The sequence below is a fragment of the Cavia porcellus genome, unplaced genomic scaffold, assembly GCF_034190915.1.
Source record: "Cavia porcellus strain 051 isolate PalLab524CR breed Dunkin Hartley unplaced genomic scaffold, mCavPor4.1 scaffold_4, whole genome shotgun sequence".
NCBI lineage: Eukaryota > Metazoa > Chordata > Mammalia > Rodentia > Caviidae > Cavia > Cavia porcellus.
Window position 1 is genome coordinate 67,147,041 of NW_026947487.1, and position 21,763 is coordinate 67,168,803.

General features: G+C 39.2%; 1 protein-coding gene and 1 long non-coding RNA gene across 3 annotated transcripts in view; one reads left to right on the forward strand and one right to left on the reverse strand.

Moving 5' to 3' along the window:
* The window catches only part of Fras1 (Fraser extracellular matrix complex subunit 1), a 404,303-nt gene that overhangs the window by 83,294 nt on the left and 299,246 nt on the right, over positions 1–21,763 (reverse strand). For both annotated transcript variants that reach the window (XM_063247218.1, XM_063247217.1), the window contains 9 exons: positions 20,304–20,418; positions 18,490–18,627; positions 15,839–15,871; positions 11,767–11,898; positions 10,575–10,700; positions 8,461–8,708; positions 3,219–3,367; positions 2,925–3,087; positions 1,306–1,441 (listed from right to left, as the gene is read on the reverse strand). In XM_063247218.1, coding sequence (XP_063103288.1) covers positions 1,306–1,441; positions 2,925–3,087; positions 3,219–3,367; positions 8,461–8,708; positions 10,575–10,700; positions 11,767–11,898; positions 15,839–15,871; positions 18,490–18,627; positions 20,304–20,418 — 1,240 coding nt within the window. The remainder of the gene's footprint in view (positions 1–1,305; positions 1,442–2,924; positions 3,088–3,218; positions 3,368–8,460; positions 8,709–10,574; positions 10,701–11,766; positions 11,899–15,838; positions 15,872–18,489; positions 18,628–20,303; positions 20,419–21,763) is intronic.
* Positions 11,706–21,301, forward strand: LOC134475730 (uncharacterized). Its single transcript, XR_010046945.1, has 2 exons — positions 11,706–11,847; positions 21,094–21,301. It is a non-coding gene; the product is annotated as an uncharacterized LOC134475730 (long non-coding RNA).

Genomic DNA, 21,763 nt, shown 5'->3' on the forward strand with positions numbered 1-21,763 from the left:
AAGTGTTCCAGGTACACAGAAAGCTGTGTTATGAAGACTTGCTAAGAATGAAAGCACCCAAGAAAGAAAAGCCCGTGGAAATAACATCCTTTCATAATTCTCCACCTTCCCCATACCCTCAACTCTGCAGAAAATGCCACTTTCCCTCTGCCCAAAGTGACTCCCACTGACCCTTTGGGTCCTAGCACAAATGTCACTTTCTCAGACTTTGCTGCCTTCCCTGGCAAAAGCAATTGCTGAATTGCATGTACTGTCTCAGTGCTTTGTTTCTTTTCTTCTCCTTCTTCGTCATTTATTATAATTTATTAAATCTTCATATTTGTCACCTATTCAAGGCAAGGTCTGTGTTCCTCATTTTTACATCTGTCAGATCTAGCCTAGACAATTGTTGAGACAAACCTAATTCAGTCATAAACAAATCTGAACACACACACTGAAAGGCAAATAGGGAAAAGACTCAACACTTTTGATAGGAAAACCTGCTAGATAAATTTCCAGTCAAGATGCTCAAAACTGGGGCACTGTGCTGGCCTCTGACACCTGCAGTCAGTGGTCTGTCCCTGGGACCTGTAAGCTGCACACCAATCAGTGCCAAGCACTGGCACTCAACAACCTCACTGCCCAGAGTTATCTCAGCTGCCACTCACAGCAGTCTCAGGGGGCCTCTGGACAGTTCATGCCTTCTTGCCTCTCCTCCTCTGTGATAAGGAGGACGGCTTGAGGGCAGATGGCAGAGGAGAGGAATGCCAGAGAGAGTGTCAGAGGGAGACAGAGAGCATTTCAATTCCTGTCAGATCCGTACAAGGCACTGATGCATATGCTAGGGTTCAGCTAAACTAAGCCACAGCTGCCTCACAATAAGAGGACAGAAATTTTCACTTTTTGATGCTCAATTCTAAATGTAATTCCTAAGTCCCACACCCCACTGAAAGCATGTGAAATTCATTTCCCTGGTCCTATCTCTTCTGTAGCATTTATTCATCTCCTAATGTCTTGCCCAGGTTTTTCACTTTTCAGGTCTTTTGTTTGTTTCTCTCCACTATAACCAAAGAGCTATGAAGACAGGAGATTTTGTCTGTTGTGTTTATGGATGTACCCCTGGTGCTTAAAATGTGCATGGGCCCTAGAAAATGCTGAGCATATGTCTATTCAGTGAACAAAGCCTTTCTTCCTGCCATTTCATGGAGATAGTTAGATTTTTCTTTAATTCTGCATCTCTAGGTTTAATTGTAATACAAGGATCTCCCTGCATCTTCCTTTCTTTCCAGATCCTGAAAAATTCTACAGCAAATCGACCACTGTTACCTGTTCCTGTGTTCTCAATGCAGCCGTATTTGGGTAGAGCACTTAGTTTAATGATGGCATCTTCCTGGACATTGTCATGATCATCAGTAGCAAAGAAATGGTGAAAGGAAAGTGGTGCTCTCCCTCCCTCATCAACCTAAAGAAGAAGAGAAAGCACAGTCTGTGGGCGGTTGCACATAACTGCGATAAAAAAGGACTGAACTGTGAAGCATTGCTTGGGGTAACCTTCCTGCACCAGTCTCAGGTGCTCTGCAGACAAGCTGAGGGCTGTGCATGCTCCCATGCCACGGTCTTCCAGCACCTCTTGGAGACACACACGGATGTGATGATTCCTGAATCTGTGTGTCATTTCATGATGGATCTGGTTATAAAGCAGCGAAGGCCCATTCCAATCAGCCACCTGGGTGCAGGGGCATGACAGGACGCTGCCTTCCTGTGGTATCCACATTAAGAAGTCTACTGCTAGAGAGTGATGGGCCCAATCCTCCCTCAGAGCCAGTTAAGGTGACGCTTACATGCATTCCCATTCAGCATAAAAGCCCCACTTAATTCCCTTATATTGTATATTTATGTGTCTGTAGGAGGAAAGGGCTTACCAGATCTGAAAGCAAATGCTTATCTTAATGTCAAGGAAGAAAATAAATCAGTATAAGTAAAAGCAGTTACTCAAACTAACTTTTTCCTTTAGGCCCTGCTTTATATGCTAACTCTGCAACTTGCGCCTTGAGTTTTTCGCTGACCTGTTAGAAATGGTGAAGCCATCTCACTCTGAACAACTCTTGGCTAACCTTGGGAAGACCTATAAACTACAAAGCAGGACTCAGGGAGTTGGGGTGGTCCAAACGATTTCTCCAAAATGGAAACATAAATAGGACATTAGAAGGTTCTAGAAACAATTCTGTTTTATGAATTATCAGTTGTTTGACCAAACCAGAAAACCTCTTGAGGTATGCCAGCATTAAGGTACATACACAAAGAAGAAAGAAGAAAATGAATTTAGGTTAAAGAATCCCTACTATGCACCAAGTACAGTGAATGGGAGTATCAGAGAAGTTTTTATTGGTCATTAGAGAAATCACTTATGTAGCAGGAACAGAAATATTTTAAAGATGAGGAAAGTGAGGTTAAGTAAGAATAAGTTCCACGGTCACTCAGTCACTAACAGATTTGGTGCCTGAACTCATGTTTGAGAAATTTTAGTAATGAAAACACATTATATTATCTTCTTCTCCCAAGGATCTGTTAATATCACTTAAAATGATAAATATCAGCTTGATTTAAGAGGAAGTTTAGCTGCTGTCAGCATTAGGTTGTGAATTCCTTGAAGAAATATTCTACTTTTATTTTTACTCTCAATATGAGCAATATCCAGCATAGTATCTAGCACATAAATGCTTGTAGACTAACTTATGTGTATACCATGATATGATCATCAGACTAAAATTATTTTCATCTTTTTGAAAATCTTACAATTAAAAAATGTTCATTGCTTAGAAACCACCTGTATATTTTGGGGGGAAGAATCTGGCTGTCAATTAAGCAACAATTCACTTATTTGTATCACTGAAGACTTCAACTCTCTCTAGCACTCGCTGTTTATTGATCTGAGAGCTGTTTACCGTGATAAGGTCAGCAAAACCGATGACTGGAGGTGGATTCTCTACTGGGGTGATTGTGATGGTGAATATCTGATTATCCAGACGGTTGTGGTCCATGTCGGAGACAGAGAAGTGGAAGCTGTCAGTAACCGGATGACTGACTGTCTCAAACCCAGCTGAGTATCTACAAAGGTCAAAAGAATAAGCCACACAGACAGAGCAGGCCAGATGATTTTCATATAAAAATGGAGCTATGTTAAAATATCTTAATACAGTTTTGAAAATTCTGGCAAATAAGACCAAGTGGTTACATACCTAATGTTCTTGTTGTTGATGTCTTCCATCGTGAAATTGGCAACCTCAGAGAGCTCCTCCACCTCAGATCCTGATGCTCTTAAGAGAGCACCATACATGGGCAGAGAACTTAACTGAATCCAGATCTCTGGGTCGGGGGAAGAATCATCCTAATCAGGCAAATATGAGGCAGGACATGAATGTGCATTTGCAGGGATAAATACTTCCAGTAGTAAAAGATTTATAGGCACCTCCTTCTCTGCTAATGGCAGAAATCTCTTTCCCTGTCATAAAGCAACAGCATTTCCAAGTCCGTGAAGACCTCATAATTTATTCCTCCCAAAATACCTCTTTGATAATGTTTTGTTCTAAGAGTAGCTCAAAGTAACAGTGGGAAAACACATGTGAGGGTTGGGGTATAGAACAAAGGCCCTAGGAATACCATAGGAGCCATACAAAATTTTGTTTTTATTGCAGCATCTAATGCAGAGCAAAATGCAGTGTGCTATAAGTCATCTATCCATAAACCCAGACGCAGGCTTCCTTTGGAGTTTTTGAGGATGGTCTGGGTTTTAGAAATAGGCAAAATTCCTATGATATGTAATATATTGTACAATGATAAACTTTTGTGATACAGAGAGAATAAAAGTTCTTTAGCTTATCCCATGAGTCACTTTAAGTAATACTCAACATGATACAATTTTGGATTAACAAAGGATGTTCTATAGATTTCATTCTTTCAGGACTGGATCTCTGAATTCTCACTCTAATAATCTTAACCAAGGCCATTTTCCTTTCTGTCTGCATTGCTTATTGAGAAATAAAATTTGACTTTTTAAAAATTCTATGTGGAAAATAACTGAGCATCTTAACCAACAACTTCCTCTTTCTTCAAGGATATTTTTGGAAATATCTAGGAGGCAGGCAACATCTGGGAAAGTTTCCTTGAGTCATTCATCTTTTAGTGGAGCTACTTTTACTGTGACAATGGGGCAACTCTATACTTTACCATAGCAACAATAAAAATAAATGTAGTACAGTCAGTTTTACTTTAAATCACAACTTTCATATCTATGCTGTACTTTTATGTGAAGGATGGGATCAGGAATGTGAGCACAGACCCCTGGTGGGCCAGGGACAGCAGGTTTCAGTCCACTGTCATTTGTATCCTCTGGGGGGACTTTTAAGCCAGCTGTTCAGAGTTTTGATGCAAGATCATAGCGTTTTCTCACATTCCTTGACACTGGCAAGAAACAAAACTAAAATTTATTGAAGCTGCAAAACTTCAGAATATTTTTCCTAAATTTATACTCCTTTAAAGTTTATTTCTCCAGATAGGTTATCAAATATAATATATGGGCTTTGAAAAGAGGACTTCCTAATATTACTGACTGAGAACTTATAAAATCCAGCCGAGGGCTTTATGATATTGACTTCTGAGACGATGATAAACTGCTAGGCCTGCACTCCTGGCTCTTGATTAGAATGAATCGTTTCTTAAATTCTCATTGGCAAATTTGGCAAAGAAATGTTTATTTCATGTCAGGTACATCTTATTATATTTCAATTCTCAAAAGACTGCTGGGTTCAAAAAAAATGGGAGATCAAGTAGATTTTTTCCTCTGAAAATTCCCTGCTATAAATTAAAGAAAACTGTTTATTTTAGAATACCCAAGATATTGCAGTTACATCAACATGAGTGAGAATACAGACCTCATTCTTAGTAACTTCCCTAATTAAAGACTTTTAAATCCTTTTTTTGATTAATTCCCATTTTCATTTTCTTTTTACTATATAACATTCATTAAACATCATTCAACAGAAAGATGAGAACTTGATAACAACACATGTACTTGTGTGGTCCTCCTCCAGCTCATCCTTGGGTCTTTTATTACCCTGCAACCTGTTTCATATTTTCTTGAACTTCTTCCTCTTGTTTGATACATTACTACAGAGAGTACTTTTAGAGTTAGACTCAACTCTTAAGAGATTTTTCTTTTTACTCAGTGCTAGGCTGCTAAGATCCATCCATGCTGCTGTGTGTAACAGATAACCCACCTGCTGTGAGGCTAATAATCTAACTGGGTAAGTACATCATGTCATCTCTCATCTTACTGATGGGCATTTGGCTTGTATCAATATTTTTGCTGATGCAACTGGTACAATGGTGAAAATCCTTGTACATGTCCATTGGTGTCTATATAAACATTCCTCTTTGATAAGAAGTGTGAGGGTATGTTAATGACTATCCATCCTCACAAGGCAATGCCGGATTCCTTTGCACAGTGGCTATTCCAATTTACACTATGACTAACAAGGAACTTCTTGTAGATCCATTTCCTTCCTAATACTTAGTATAAAATGGTTAATTGTTAGCTTTTCTGACCACTGATGAAGGTGAATATTCTTCATAATGTGTATTGATGAAATAGATTCATTGTCTGTGAAATTCCTGTTCATATTTCTTGTTTGTGTTTCTATTGGATGATCTGTTTATTCTTGATCTGCAGCAATTCTTTGTATTTTCTTTGTTATTTTTGATTAAATGTTTTGTAGATACCTTGCCCAACTTTTAACTTGCCCATTTTCTACCTTTATGGTATGTTTTGATGAATATAAATTTAATTTGAATAAGATCAAAATTTTCAAAAAGTTTTCTGTCACATAAATCATTTTGTGCAGTCCCATTCTCTAAGCAGTTTTTATGTCCACTGATCTGACTCATTTCTGTTTTATGTTAAGAATCAATGCCATGGTTTGTTTCTTGATTTTTAAATATATTTTTATGCTACACTATTTTAAATACTGTAGGCTGAAATAAATCTTGACATATGATGGGGGCAAATCTCCTGGCCCTCATAATGTTCTTTTTCAGAATTTTGGCCCTTTGTTCTTCCGTTTATGTTTCAGAACCAGTGTATCCACAACATTTGATCATAACCGAATTGAATTAAAATCACTTTGTGAGAAATTGGTATTTTTTTTTGATTTAATGCTCCTCTTCACAAATATGGTATATTTCTTCATTTAGTAAATGTTTTCTAAATATCTGTCAATTAAGTGGTATAATTTTCTCTGTGGAAGTACGGCCTGGTTTTTAAAGATTCAACCCAAAGAACATGATGCTATTTTAACACTAATTTAAATGGTTTCACCTTTTTAGTGACATTATACTAATAATTTTTTTTCTTATGCTATTGCTGTCTGTTGACCTTATATCTGGCTATTTTCTAAATTCTCCTTTTATTTCTAATGCCTGTCAAGAAATTTATTTATTTATTTATTTATTTATTTATACCCAGGATTGAACTCACAACCTTGCGCTCACCAGGCAGATGCATGTGCCACTGAGCTAAATCTCCAGCGACTTTTTTAAAAAAAACATTCTCAGTCATAGCATCAATCTTCTTTTTGAAGTTACAATCTTTTTTTAATGTTTACTCCTAAATATGTGATGTATAAATTAACACAAATGTTATAATACTTTGAATTATTTTCTTTTTGAGAGGGGCACAGAAATGCTATTAGCTTTTTGAGGTTAATCTTATACTACTCATATTACAGATGAGAAAATTGAGGTCTAGCGTATTTAAACAACTTGCCAAGGATCGTTATGCTAGTAAGGGACTAGCTGTCGCTTCAAACCCAGAACCCATGCTGTCCCTCCTCTACTTGTTTAGTTACAGCACAAAGCAAAGTGCACCCATTAAGCAACTGCTAAGAGGCAAATCATCCAAAGTCCCATTTCGATCTTTCATCCCTCCCAACACTACAGCATTCTCTTCTGGTTATCAGTACTCTATGAACAGACTCACCTACTGTCTCCTTTTATTCTACCCCATTTACCACTAGCATCTCAGGTGACTTTCCCAAGCACTTTAGGTTTCATTGAAAACACACCAGCATTTTTGAAAAAAAGTTTCACTATAGACACGTAAGTACACCCTCAGAGAAAGTTCATACATAATCAAGCTATGTCTTTAGGGGTGCATGCCATGATTTTGGGAGACCAAGACAGTTTCACTGGAGTTTTCTGCTGTGGTGGGTAAATTCACATTCAATCAATTTTTGGAAAATTTACCTTCAGTTGCCAATGGGCTTGCATTTTGACGTGCAGCCTATGATACACAGTTAATAGACAAGAACCATTCCTGGAGTGATACTGTCAAATATTTTTCAAGCCTTGGTGATCTATTGATCAAATCTGAATTCACACATTTGTATGAATTCACAGGTTTCTTGGGATTCAAAAGATCATAAAATTACCTTTCAGTTAAAACAAAAACAAAGCTGTTTTGAAATTGTAGTAAGCCCATAAGAAGAATGGAACTTGAATGTAGTTTCTATCACTTAAGACAATTTTAAGGGGAAAAATCTTTGGAAAAGCAGTGTTTTGTCATGCTAGTATTCAGGACTAAATTTCAGAACAAGATTTCTCAGTTCAGAAAAGAGTTACTTAAAACTATATGCTGTTAAGATAGTCAGCCAGCCAGCCAGATCATTCAATTTTAAGATTAGTAAAGAAAGAATTCAATACTAAGAATGCTTATCCAGGTAATTATTCTTCCTTTCATGGCATTATAGAAACTATTCATTATTATGTTTACATACAGAGTACATATCTATTTATAATATACATAAATGCAATGTAAAGTTAATTATCCTCATTATCCTTAACTCCAGAGGCAGAATCAAAGAAAAAAAGATAAGTTTAATTATCAAGATTCTCCTTGATCTCCTAACTATGCTGCTTCTCTCAGAACTGAAGATGGAGCCTGAGGCAGTAATCTGCTCTATGGAAATCTGAAGAGAGGTACTGCCAAAGAGATGCCTTTCTTCTGTCTAGAATCGACTTTGGAGAAAAACAAGATTCCCCTCAGGGAGCCAAGCGATATTACTTATTAGTCATGCGTCAGGAAAATTCTTCTAAAATGCTGTTTTCCTAAAATCCTCATTATAAATGTCATGGAAAACACTTGGACTGTGGAACTTGGACTTTTCTAACATTGACACTATTTCCTGTTGCCAATCACCCTCTCTGCTTTCATCAAAGTTTTACACATTTATTCATCTGTTCCTGCAACATTAGTAGAAACCACGACATCCAGAATGATGACCCCTAAGAACTGTAGGGGAAGTTGAGAAAATGTCTCTTATATGACCTATACATCTGTTGACTGAAATATTCAGTCTGAGTGTGGCTTACCAGTCAGCTGGATCAGAAGCTACGGTGAGGAATGAGAGGACCAAATGCAATCCTTACCACGTAAGCAAGGTGCGACCTGGTGATTGTGGTTGTGCTGTGGCTTGAAACAGTCATGCTCAGAGAAGAACCAGCAGCCAGCCGAGGCCATGGGTCCTCTGACAGTGACACCTCCACTCTTACTTGGAACACTGTCACCGTCAGGCCATCAGTGACCGAGATCTCCAGGCTGTCTTCTTGGGCAGAGGAACCATCATGTACATACTGCAGAGCATTTTTCTCAACATCATCATATGTGAAAGTGTCGCCTTCCAAGAATAAAACAAACCATAAAACCAATGATGCTGGGAATAATGGCTTTCATTTACTTAGCACCTGTGTTCTCAGAATTTCCAAGTACATACAGAGTCAAAAATTTCAGGAGTCTTAAATTAATTAGTCCAAGCACAACCCACTGTAGGATTCCCTTTATACCCCTTGGTAAAAGGTAGGCCACTCTGTCCTTCAGTACTTCCCAAGGGGAGAGGTTCTTTATCAAGGTAACTAGTTCCTCTGCAGACAGCCATAATTTGTTTGCTTTTTAAAAGTTCTTAATCATATAGAGTTAATATCTACTCTATATGATTCATTCATCAGTCCTACTTCTAGAAAAACAAAGAACAAACTTCTATTCTTTATGATAGTGCTTCTAGAATCTAATCTTGGTACTGAAAAACTTAAGAAAATAGATTATCCTTGATGAATCTGTAAGTGTCTTTAATTGGAAGTATAAAGGTTTGTAATTAAAAATTGAAAAACATAAAATTAGAAACTCGAACTATATAGTCTATAGTTAGTTCATAGTAGATTATGTAGATGTTATATGAAAAAAGTTTCAAGTTCATCTAAGTTTTGGGGGAATGGGATTCATAACTTAAAAATATAGGTTTAAACTGCAGGGTTTATTAGAATTACAGAATTCTTTTTTCTTTTTCTTTTCAGTGCCAGAGATTGAAGCCAGGGCCTCCTGCGAGTAGGCAAGTACCCTACCACTGAGTACACCCCAACCTCAAGGATCTTTAATACACAAATAATAAAGATTTTCAATTTACTGCTGCTAATGATTAGTGTTATGTATTGAAGAATTTATTCATTCGAATAATTTATTCCTTGTCTATCAAAGAATTTATTCATTCTCCATATTAATAAATCTAAGTCACCCCTCTCAACACAGTAATTTCACGAATGATGGCATAATTATACCTAAAAAAGGTAATAAAACTTTTTATACACATCTTTAGATTATATTTTTATCACATAAATATAGGTTAAATGTTATGTTATAGAAACAGGGCAATGACCACATGCCTCTAAAATGGTATCTCTAGTCTGCTACAAAGGTATTCTAATGGTATTTTCTTTTCTTCTTTTGAAAGTCTACATTTGTGATTCCCAAATGCCAATTCTGGTGGTTCTTAAAAATTCAATCTGCTTTCAAGGACAAAGATTTGTCCCACCAGAGATATTTGGAAGAATGCATTACTACAGTTCTAAAAGGAACCACATCAAAGTTGTAAGAAAGTAAAGCTCTTTGGAATAAGATGTGGCATTTCGAGATGGTTACTTTGGATGGGATAATATTCGCTTTAATATATGACTACTAAAAACTTAAGACTTTGTTTTGGGATTTTCTGTTCTCCCTAAATCATCAATATAGAGAAAACATAATAAACATTAATTTAAAAGGATGGTATTACACAGTTTATATAAATTTCAAAACTATGACCCCCTTTATGGATGAAGATACATGTAGCTAACATATCAGAGTCATAGTGGAAAAAATATTGTAAAGATTCACACAATAAATTAAGTCAGACACACTGATCTCAAAAAAGCTTATAGGAAAGTGGCAGTTGCCACTTTGTATTGTAATGTGTTAAATGCATTTACTCAAATCTTAGAAATCAAGCAATCTCACCTGCACAATCTCATCTGAGCTTGGGGACTCTGGTTAGTGGGTACAGGGGTGGGTAGAGGAAAGGGTCTTTAATGTCTAGGCCAATGAGACAAACTCAAAAGGAGATCTTTCCTCATAACACATCAGAGAAAGACAGACACTCACGCTTTTTCTGAGATATACAAAACTGTAGAACAAAAAGTCTCCCTTGCAAGTCTAGGAGAGTGTGTGCAGCTACCTGCAAGCATGGGTCCTGGGGAGCCAGCTGCGTCCTTAAGGAGCACACCATGCCGAGGAGGTTTCCGAAGCACAAAGAAGAGTTCTCCAGGGACTGCCTGGGTGTCCCTTACCACCACCTGGAGGCCTGCAGTGAGACAATAAAGCATGGGGAAAGGACAGACACAGGGACAACTGCATTCTCTGTACACATCAAAGCCAAGGTTAGGCTGGAAGCCAGGGTGTGGGTGATCTGTAGGCAAGGCCAGCACAAGAGCCAAAGCTGATCGAATAGTTGACTCAGAAATGGTTAACAGGGTTTTCCAAAAATTCACTTCAGGTAGACAATTCTGAATTCAGAAATCTGGAACACACTTTTTTCTTCCACACAAACCAGGATATATATACAGAAGGGCCAGATGTAAATCAGTCTTGACCAGCTGAGCTAGGTTTCCCTTGAGAAAATACTCCCATAAATTGTTTTCTGCTTTTCGTTTTTTTCTTTTATTGTTTTCCTGAACATTCCAGGAAGTGAGGAAGAAGGTAAGAGTAAGCTTTGTTATTATAAATGTGGCCTGCTTGTAAGTTTGATGACAGTTTAATTTTTGGCCAAAACTCACATGGAGAAATTGGATGATTAATTTTAGGACAAAGTCCACATATAGAAACCATATAGGCACCTACAGAGTACATTTAACAAAAACCACAATGCCCATTGTTTGCTAGTAAAATGCCCTTGGTATAAAAAGAACAAAGAATATGCACACCAAGAAGGAAATACAATTGTGCAGAATAACAGGGCCAACTCTTAACTCTTCAGATTTCTGAAGGTTACTGTAATTTATCATTTCTCCTATTCCTCTTCATTTTCTAAACAGAAAACAAGGGCAGTCATTGAAACTCGCTCCCTGTATTCTCCTCTCTGCTATTTTATATTTCAGTGACTACAACAAATCAAACTGGGGAGGCTGGGAAATAAATTCTGTGCTGCATTCCATCACAAGCATTGGCCTCGGAAGAGTTTATTTCCTTCTCTCTGTACTGCCTCTATTAGCATAAGAAGGGGAAGGAGGAAAGGTAGAGGTGAGAATAATCACAACTTCTGAGAAAGAGGTCACTGTTCTTGGAAACCAACAGGAAGCTTGAAGAGAGACAGCTGCTGAAATATAGTCCCATTTTCAGATCTGTGTTTCTTTTTGGCTCTCACTTCTTACCAAGAGAAGCACGACCTCCTCGGCTGATCTCAAGCAGGGGTGCTGTGACCTGGGGTGCTGGTGGTTGCTGGACAGTGGGAAGTAAGTGAATGGTGAAGGTCATCTCTGGACTTGTGTGCTCTCCATCAGAAACTAGAGAGAACACACACATATACACAAATACATAAATCAACTTGTGGTCTGATTGTCTTTAGGCTGTTTCCAAAAATACAGTGTTACAGTTGGAAATGGAAAATGTCCCCTAAAGCCTCATTGTGTGAAAGGCTTGGTTGCCATCTGATGGGATTTGAGCAACTGAATGGATCATGAATTACCAAACTTCATTAAGTAGATTAATCCAACAATGAGTTCATAGCTCAGTGGGCATACTGAAAAGGCCGGGGGGCGGGGGGTGCCTCTAACTGGATCAGGCAGGTCAGTGGATGGATGCTTTTCTAAGGCATGCTTTGGTGGTTGACTCCTTCCTTTCTGGCTGTTTCACTCTTTCCATCTCTCCCTATTTCCTGGCTGTCAGGCGGTGAGCAGTTTACTTCCACCACACATTCCTGCCATGAGGTTCCTGCCACACTACTAGGCCTAAAGCAAAGGGATCAGCTGATCATGGATTAAATCTATGAAACTGTAAGCCAAAATAAATCTTTCCTCTTTTAATTTGTGATATTTCATCCCAGCATCAGAAAAGTGACTAGCTAGAAGCGCTCTCTCTCTCTCTCTCTCTCTCTCTCTCTCTCTCTCTGTCTGTCTCTTTTAGATTAACTTTACATTTTGAAGAGATGCTTACAGACGGGAAAAGTAAGCAAGCAAGGAAGATACTATAGATTTTTTTTTTTAATTTTTTTTTTGTCTTTTTCCTTTTTTTATCGGTACCAGGGATCGAACTCACGACTGCCTGCTTGCAAGGCAGGTGCTTATGCCGCTGAGCTAAATCCCCAGCCCCCAAGATACTATAGATTTAAAAAGAAAAAGGATAATAAATCAAAAGAACAAAGACATTTTTAAGAGAATACTTTCACAGCAAGGTGATTTTAACAAACGTTTCTGGAAAGTAGTACAAAATATGTACTTTTAAAAGATGCTAGTAAAGGCTTTCATTTATGTAATTTTTTTATTTAGTTCACTCTTCCAATATTCCAGAAAAAATCTTCAAGAACTCTTTTCTATAAATGATGTATCTTTGTTTCATCAGAGAAGAATTTTTTACAGAAACTCCAGGCACAAATATTTCCCACAGCACTTGTTTGGAAGTAAGCAGATTCATTTTTACCTGATCATTATGAACAATGCCATAAATAGAAGACATCTTTGTAAGCAAAACAGTGACCTTTGGTTTTACTTCCCTGTATCACATTTTTCAATGGAGCATTGATTTCCTAAGGGAAATTAAGTCAGAATTGCCTGATCCTTGACTGTTCTTTCTGTTTTTCTGCACATCAGTGCATAATATCTTCTCCAAAAGCCTAGCGTGGGGGGGACATTGGAGGAGTCATCTGATCATTAAACTGTTTATCTAGAGTGGCTTTGAGAAAACTACACTGTGATGGATATGCTCGCTGGTGGGCTCACTATGAGAAAATGCTTTCTGTCCTCACAGCACTTTGTAGCCAGTCACTAGGACTCTGATCTCACACAAAGCAAAGCACTGCTCAGTGACTCCCAGTCATGATTTGGTTTATGTTCTCTGGATTAAACATACCCTGTGGGCACCGTGTTTTAGGTTTAACTAATCCTTGAGGCAGATTGGAAAATGCAGAAGATGTCTGAGGTACCCTGCATGGCCTAGAGAAGTCCAGAAGGCAGCTCTCTGAAAGGAGCAGCGCTAGCATTTGCACAGACGTAGTTTTATGGCTTGCATCATTCAGTAAAGTGTCAAAATTATTGCTGTTGTTTCTCCCTTTACGTTTAGTCTCCTCTCCAGATGATCAAAAGGAAGAAGATTCTTAACTTTGGAAGCTTTGGGAACACTGTAACTTTTCCATAAATTTCAGTGAATTTAGGACTCTCTGAGATTCTTGGAATTTACAGTTAAAAAATACTCTACATTAAATAAAAATAAATAATTGCAAAATACAACTTTACTTTTTTGTTTTAACGTACAATGGCTTTATTTTTAAATGGGAGGAAGCTCACAGAAACTTCAATATCCTTATTTTATAGAGGAGGAAAGAAAAGGCTTTACAATTCAAAGACCTCTGGTCCTCCTACACAGCTCTCCAGGGTGACCAAGGCAAATCCTTGGTCTGTAGGTGGCAGAAAGCTATTTGGGGCATATCTGGCAAACTTAGAAGATATGTCACATGGGTGTCATGTTTTGTAAGCAGATATAAGAATTTAATGGTCAAAATGTGTTTGACCCATTTCATAAGTAAAATTCCCAGGTTCTCTGCAGAACATCTCACTGCCTCTTGGGGTTAAACCCATCCTACAGGCAACCATCTCTCTGTGTGCTCCTTGTCAGAACTGCTTTGAGGGCAACCGTGCATGTCAGAAAGCCAAGTCGGGCAGGAATGTGGCTTGCTTCCTCCTCTTAGCTGATTATCCAGAGTAAGCTATTTTCTCTGATTCTACGGCTTCACATCCCAGTGCAGGATTATAATTACCTTAGCAATTTACAGTTCTCTCTCAGAAATCTCTTCTAAAGGACATGAGTTCCTTCTTATTAGATTCTAAAGTTTTTCACAAAAAAAAAAAAAAAACACCTTGGAGAGAAAAAGAAAATAATTTAAGGTCTATCCCTTTATTCTGTATAATAGGGTCAAGGATCATTTATTTAACTTAAGGTCCTAGAGAAATCAGTTGCTAAATCTTCACCTACTCAAACTTCTAGGTAAAAGTTGAGGCACACTAGTATGATACTTGCTTTTCATATCCAACATACACACACCAGAAAAAGCTAACTCTGTGCCAGAAACCTGTACTCAAGTCCTGGTCCTCCTCTTTAGTGTAGTGGAAATCTGGGTAGATTATTTACTCTTAGTAACTTTCAGTAGCCTCAATTTTAAAATGCTGAAAAAAATGTATACTTGTAATAGTGTTATAAAGATTAATAAGACAACATTTAGTATAAGTTCCTCTGAAAAAAGGAAAAAAGATCCTTGTTATATATATATTAATGATTGTATAAGTTAGCTAGAGACATATTACTAGAAATGAGCTGATTGGGATTTTAATCAACAGTCACACATCCCCCACACCTACTGTGGATCCAAGTGTGATTTTTGACCCCCAAAAAGGAAAGAAAGGCCTTGGAGTTTGAGGGAAGTGATTTTCTGTCTCACCAAGGTTTCTCTCTGCATGAAATGTAACAGGACACATGGATAGTTAATTCTAATAGGTTTGTCAATCCCATCTGAAGAACTATATTAAAAATACTATTTATGATCAAGCATCCTCACTCTCACCTAAACAAGAAAGCTTGGCTTTATGTTGCTTCAGCATAGACAGCAGGTCTGACTCTGCTTTTGCTGATTCGTACTCAGCTTCTATCATGTACCAACTAACACTAGGGTGTTAAGGTTTTTTACATTCGAATTTCTCAACTCATACTCTGGGTCATAAGACTTTTCCCTGTAGTAGCAAAGCATTCAATGAGTGGTTTCCCCCACGATGATGTACAACCACTATTCACTAGCTGAATGTGACTCAGGGATAATTATGTGCCAATCATTGCTGTGGGAGCTATACATAGATGATGATGATGATGATGATGATGATGATGATGAACTCCATTTATGTGGGAGAAAGTCAGGAAAGAGAGGTTGAACTCTTTGGGTCCAGACTTTCAGATCTCAACCATGATTATCTCTTTTTTAACAAATATCAGGAAAATTGAATTATGCTTTAAGTAATACCAATCTTAAGCATCTTAGGAAGATTATTTTTATGACTACAAAAGTAACCAATTACTATTTAACTAACTACATAATTATTGTAGAAGAAAGTTGTTTTAGAGGAAAAGTCCTAACTTTTAGTTAGCTCTTGGAAAACAGCTCAAAGTAATGATGAAGGGAGCAAAAAAATTAATAAGGGAAGGAGCAATTCCATTTTATAATAAAACTGAGATTAAAGTCTTTACCTGTGAAGTGGAATTTCACAGATTCTGGGAGACCTGGGAGAACAAAACAGAAAATCAGTATACTAAACACTCTGGGATCAAAGTGAGATGGGGAAGGCACAAACTATAGAACAAAAATTAGGAAAGCAAAAGATGTTTTATTTCTTTCATTTTGATTTAAGAAACAGCAGGTCATTTGCTAATGTTATGCTGAATTTAATAATGCCAGCAATAATTTTAAACAGCAAAATGAACCACATAGTGGAATAATTTTATATAACAGCAGTTAAGAATGATTTATAATGTATTCATTCAGATCCTGTTTTATCAGTACACAGACTCCTACAAATTGGTGACTGTGGACGATGCTGTATATCACTGACAGTGCTTTCGGGTGGGTCAATGCCACTGTAGCATTGAGTGATGCCCGGGACATTGATTTACACCCTGTAAGCATGCAAGGGATTTATCTTGTGGCATTTATCTCATAGGTAATCAGGACAGGGCTCTGCTCTCTCAAACTAGACTAAGATCTAAGATGAGTGTAACAAATCTGGAAATTACCTCAACCATGGCTGACACGTTTGCTTTGCCTCTAATACCAGGATATCCTTGGGATTTCTTGTAAAGTAGGTCTAGTAAAGTGGGGGATAGAGCACCATGAACATTTTCATGGCCTATTAGTTACCCAGTTACTAAACACGAGGGAAATTTCTCAGAGAAGGGGCCTTTTCCCATCCTTGGAGATTTTTAATCTAATTGAGGAGCTAGTTTCTGGATGAAATAATTAAATAATGGTAACTATATATTATATATTTACCAGAATAAGAAATTTTAAAATATTTAATCCATTATAATAAGAATTTCTAGAATTATTTAATCCATAACAAACTCTCAGTTCTTCCTTATGAATAAATCTACTCTGTAAAATACCCTATAGTCATTGTACTAAACGGCGCATACATCCGAAAAGTCATATAGAAAGAGGTTTCAGGATTTTCAGGACCAAAGGCACAGCTATATAAATAAGGGTAAAAATTCATTCCAGTTAGTTTTGCTAACTTGATCAAGGGAAGAGATACGGTGGTAAGGTTTAAGTCTATCATAGTTTTGTGGAAAGACATGCACCAGCTTCAATGAAAAACTCTGTTTGTCTCATTCTTTCCTGTCAAATCTGAGTGCCAATCCAAACAGGTCACCCTCATTCTGTATTCTCCATGACACCTTCCTTGAAGTCCTACAGGGGCTCCTTACTGGCTTCCCATCCACCCATGGCAGTCAAAGAGCCCCTTGTAGAAGCCAGCCCCTGGGTCTTAACACCTTATTCCATAAAGACCCAAATCCTAAAAGGCCCACGGGACTCAGAGGTCTGGCCTGTCTCCCACAGGCTCTTCATCCCTCCCCTGCCTGACTCTGCGTCACAGCTGCACTGTCTTTGGAAAGCTTCAGCCATCTCTTTCCTCAAAGCCTCTGCACACAGGGCACATGCTCTGCTTTCAGGAACGCCTTCCCTGCCGTCCCTGCATGCACATGCCGCCTGAGTAGCTTCTGCCTACCCAGCACTGGGAGGCTCTGGAGCGGTCCCTCCCCCTTCAGTGTAAGTCAGCCTTGGTACATGCCCTTCCACCATGGAGTGGCCTGCCGTCTCTCCAGAGCTCCTATGCCAGTGTGCAATTCACAGCTGGGGTTATTTACACAATTATCCCTATATCTACACGCACACCCTCTTTGCTCACCAGTGTACAAAGTGTGATCAAATACACTGTGAATGTTTAGATTTTTAAAAAGTATTACAGTTAAAGATATATTGCCATTTATCAACCTCAAAATACTCCCCACCTTGCTTTAAACACACTTTTACCATCATCCTTGCCACTTTCTGAAGCAGCTCTGCAAAAGTTCTCTCTCCTAAGTGCCTTTACAAGTTATGATAAAAAAAAAAAATACAGTGAATGCCACTGCTGAGTGTCATCCCGTGAAAAGCAGATTTGAACCAGCATTCCTGGAATTCTTCATCTACCTTATCCACTAGATCTGGCACCACATACCATCTGGTTCTTCCCCCAAATCAAAATGACCACAAAGGGTAAATGCGAAATCAATTGGGGCTATCAAGTCAGTTGTGACACCACAACAAGACACAAAAGAGGACTACCAGGGCTGCTTGAGAAAGTGGCAAGAATGACAGGATAGGCATGTTCGATGAGAGGGGAGCACTTTGAGGAAAACTGATGGCAATGTGTCTGACTATGGTAAACATTTACCATATTTTTTCAGCATATGTCATATCTCCAATGCTCCATGAGGTTGCTGGCACACAGGAGCCGCAAAATAAGTTTATTGCAAGTCTGCTTAGATGCATGAATTAGTGGGAAAAAAGAAGGAACTGAGCCCACATCACCTATTGGCTAATAGGGCACAAGCTCTTTAGAGTAGCTTTTTTTTTTTTTTTTTTTGTCTTTTTCCTTTTTATTGGTACCAGGGATCAAACTCACGACTGCCTGCTTGCAAGGCAGGCGCTTATGCCGCTGAGCTAAATCCCCAGCCCCTTTTCAAGTAGCTTTTTAAAGCAATGTCACCAAACTGTCCAGAGGACTTGTGGGACACATCAGGGTGGGTCATGAAGATGCAGAGTGCAAACTAGGTGCCCGAGGCAGAGGAGACAGTGTTACCAGCAAAGGAGAAGGCCGTGATCTCTCGGAGGTGAGGTAGTGCTGAGGGAGGCCGGTACACGATTTTGCCCTGGTTAACGTCTTCCTGTGTGAAATACCGGATGGGAGAAAGAGGCCGGTCCCTGTGCTCAAGGACACCTGAAGAAGAGATAGGCAGGAGCATCAGCAGTCACTCTCAAGGGATGCTGCTGGCTCCCTGTTAGAGTCTGCTACCCTCTACTGAAAGCCTACTGCTCAGTCTGTCCTTGGCAAGTTGTTCTCCAAATCTGCAACCCAGAGAGTCTTGACTTGGGTTCCTAAAACCCTAGTTGTATAAGATGAAAACCAATCCCCACAATGTAGCTTTAATCACACAATTTTCACCATAACTAAGAGATCCTTCCAAACACATTTCAATGCAGAGGTCAAGGTCCTTGAGACTATTACTGGCTGTCTTCAATTGCTGTGTTAAAGAGATTTTTCTCAATTTTCCTTCTTTTCTTCAGAATCTCAGTGATGATCTGTCAATGGTAACATGGGTTGAATATTCTAGGAACTGGCTTTGTGGTTATCATTTGATTTGTGATCAATTTTTGTTGTTATTATTTTATCTTTTTGAGACAGGATCTCGCTATGCTGTTCAGGCTGGCTTTGGGCTTACTTTGTAGCCCCCATTTACTTTGTGGTCTCGAATTTGCGAACAATTCTCCTGCCTCAGCCTCCCAAGTGCTGGCATTACAGGAGTGCACCACCATGCCTGGCTTGTGATCAATGTTTTAGGGGCTGCAGAATTGCCTGTCATTTATAAATTTTACAGTACAGAACTGATGCAGCATTTATGGCCCATTCATTCATTCATTCATTCTTTTTTTCCCAGTACTGGGAACCCAGGTCCTTCATACTGAACTATATCCCCAGCCCTCTTCTTACTTTTTATTTTGAGAGGGGGTTTCAGTAAGTCACAGAGCCTCCTAGGCTGGGCTTAAACTTGTGATTTTCCTGCCTCAACCTTCCAGAGTGCTGAGGTTATAAGTATGTGTGAATCAGCAAGCTCTACTCACTCTTTAAAAGTACAGCATATGAGGCTTGGTGTTGAATTAGTTCACCTTTGGAGAAGCTGAAAGACCAACAGCTATTCTCCTGAGCTGCTTGTCTGAAAGAACTCACAATGAAAGGAGAACCTCTAGCTACAAACTGGCAAATTAAAAAGGAAAGATGCCTTTTAGCTTTACGTTTCTTTGGTCTTTATCAAGGGGCAGGGCTGGTCTCTTAGAGAGTGGTCCCAAGGTAGGAGCCAAATGGTATCCACGGAAACTGATCTCCTTTCTTCAACTGACATCATCCTATTAATTAATTAATCCCAGTGTTAAGAGACTTAATGGCTAGGGACTCTTGTGCTCATAGCTCCACACTTTCCGGTTCCCATGGGAGCAGGATTGACTTCTCCTCTACAGAATGAACATGTGTGGCTCAGCCCCTTATGCTCCCACAGACTTCCTTCTCAGCACTTGCTTATTTCGGTCACAAGCTGATGGGGCAGGCTCTGTCCCTACAGGCAATGCCTGTCTGCTTCTGGTTCTTCGAGTGGTGTTAGACAGTGCTCACACCAACTGTGTTCTCCCCTATAGCTCTATTGGAACCGAAGCCAATATAGTCCTCTTCGGCAGTTCATATCTATCTGTTCTTAACTGGAGGATGAGAACACAGGGTAGGCATCACTGTAACTCCTTAAAAACTTAACATGTAAATAAGCACCCAAACCTCCTGTTTTAAAGACTGATCCTCAACTAACAGATTATAGAATCACTGCAAAGATCACTCCACACCCATCTTACCTTGATTTGGGTGCAGAGGTAGAGTGATATTGTATACCATCTTCCCACTGGGCCTCTTGGAGTTCACAAAGGACAGGGAATGAGGCTGAATGACTGTCAGGCCATCTTCACGAGCCTAAGTTTAGAAAGAAAGACAAAGTGGGGTGGGGGAAAGCCAAATCCAGGGGCAAACGTGAATCTTATTAAGAAAACCAAAACACATTCACTCTGGGATTTTAAATCAGACACAGTTAACAGAATTTTCTCCAAGAGTTCAAAAGAAGGATTGGGTCTCCTTCAAGCAGATTTGCCCTGGTCTCAGGAACCTCTCAGGGTCACAGAGGCCTTTTCAGAGTTTCTGAGTATGCTGCCCGCTGGTCTACATCTCTCCGTATGATGGGGATCCCTAGGTAGAGCTTGCAGTGGAACACAAGAAATGAAGCCACAGCTGGCTATTCTAGTCTGCTCTTCACAGCTGGCTCACCACATTTCTGTTCCTTTAACTTGACGGGCTAAAAAGATTGAAACTGATAAAAAGATCCAAAGACTCAGCCAAGAGGCTTAAATCTTGGCCTCCACGATTCTCCAGCACAATGCTGCCAACCTTGAGCTTTGCTAGTGGGGGCTGTGATGCTTTCTGGTTTCTAAGGGCTAAAAATGAACCTGCCTTAAAACCCAAGAGATCTTGCCTTTTGCATTGAAAGGTTTAAGAGCTATTTGTTGATTAAGGCACTTGACAATAGACAATATGTCTCTGTCTTCATTCTACTATTCATCAAAACAAGACACTGCTTTTCTCTTTATCTTCCAGAACCTAATGAATGAGTCCAGCAATGTGACCCAGAGGACAAAGGTGCATGCTGCTCTCATTACTAATTCACCTGTGCACATCCACTGCCCACAACCTGGGCCGCACTCAAAATCCATGAAGAGCCCGACACTTGTGACTACCATGACTGTGGGTTGGGCACAGCAGCAGCAAAAACACGGCTGAAGAAAATGAAAAATTAGTCTCAGCACTGGCCTTTGCTTGGGTTTTGTGTGCTGTTTTAAAACAGAACAAGACATCCTGCCTGTTTCAGGACCTTCCTAACCGACCCCTGAAGGTAGATTTGAGTTTGACATGTTCTCTTGCTCTTTTGAGGCTCTGCCTCTTTTCAGAAAAAATTTCCCCATTTAGACAAGGATTAAGTGGGGCTCAGTAATGCTCCCAGAGGAGGGTGTGGTATTCTTCATTTTAATCATAAAAAGATTGAAGGTTGTAGCTGCCTTGTAATCGTCCCCAAGGCATACTTGTCTTGGGGAGAGGCGGCATCTGCAGGTTGGGACAATCCCCCTATAGAAAAGAGTCATATTTCAGGCCCTTGCTTAGATCTGGAATGTAATGAGCAAGGAAAATTAGAATTGTGAACAGCAGCTGGTCTCTCACTCTAAAATAAAACAAGTACGGACAACTAGTTAAAAATATGTGCCCTATATAA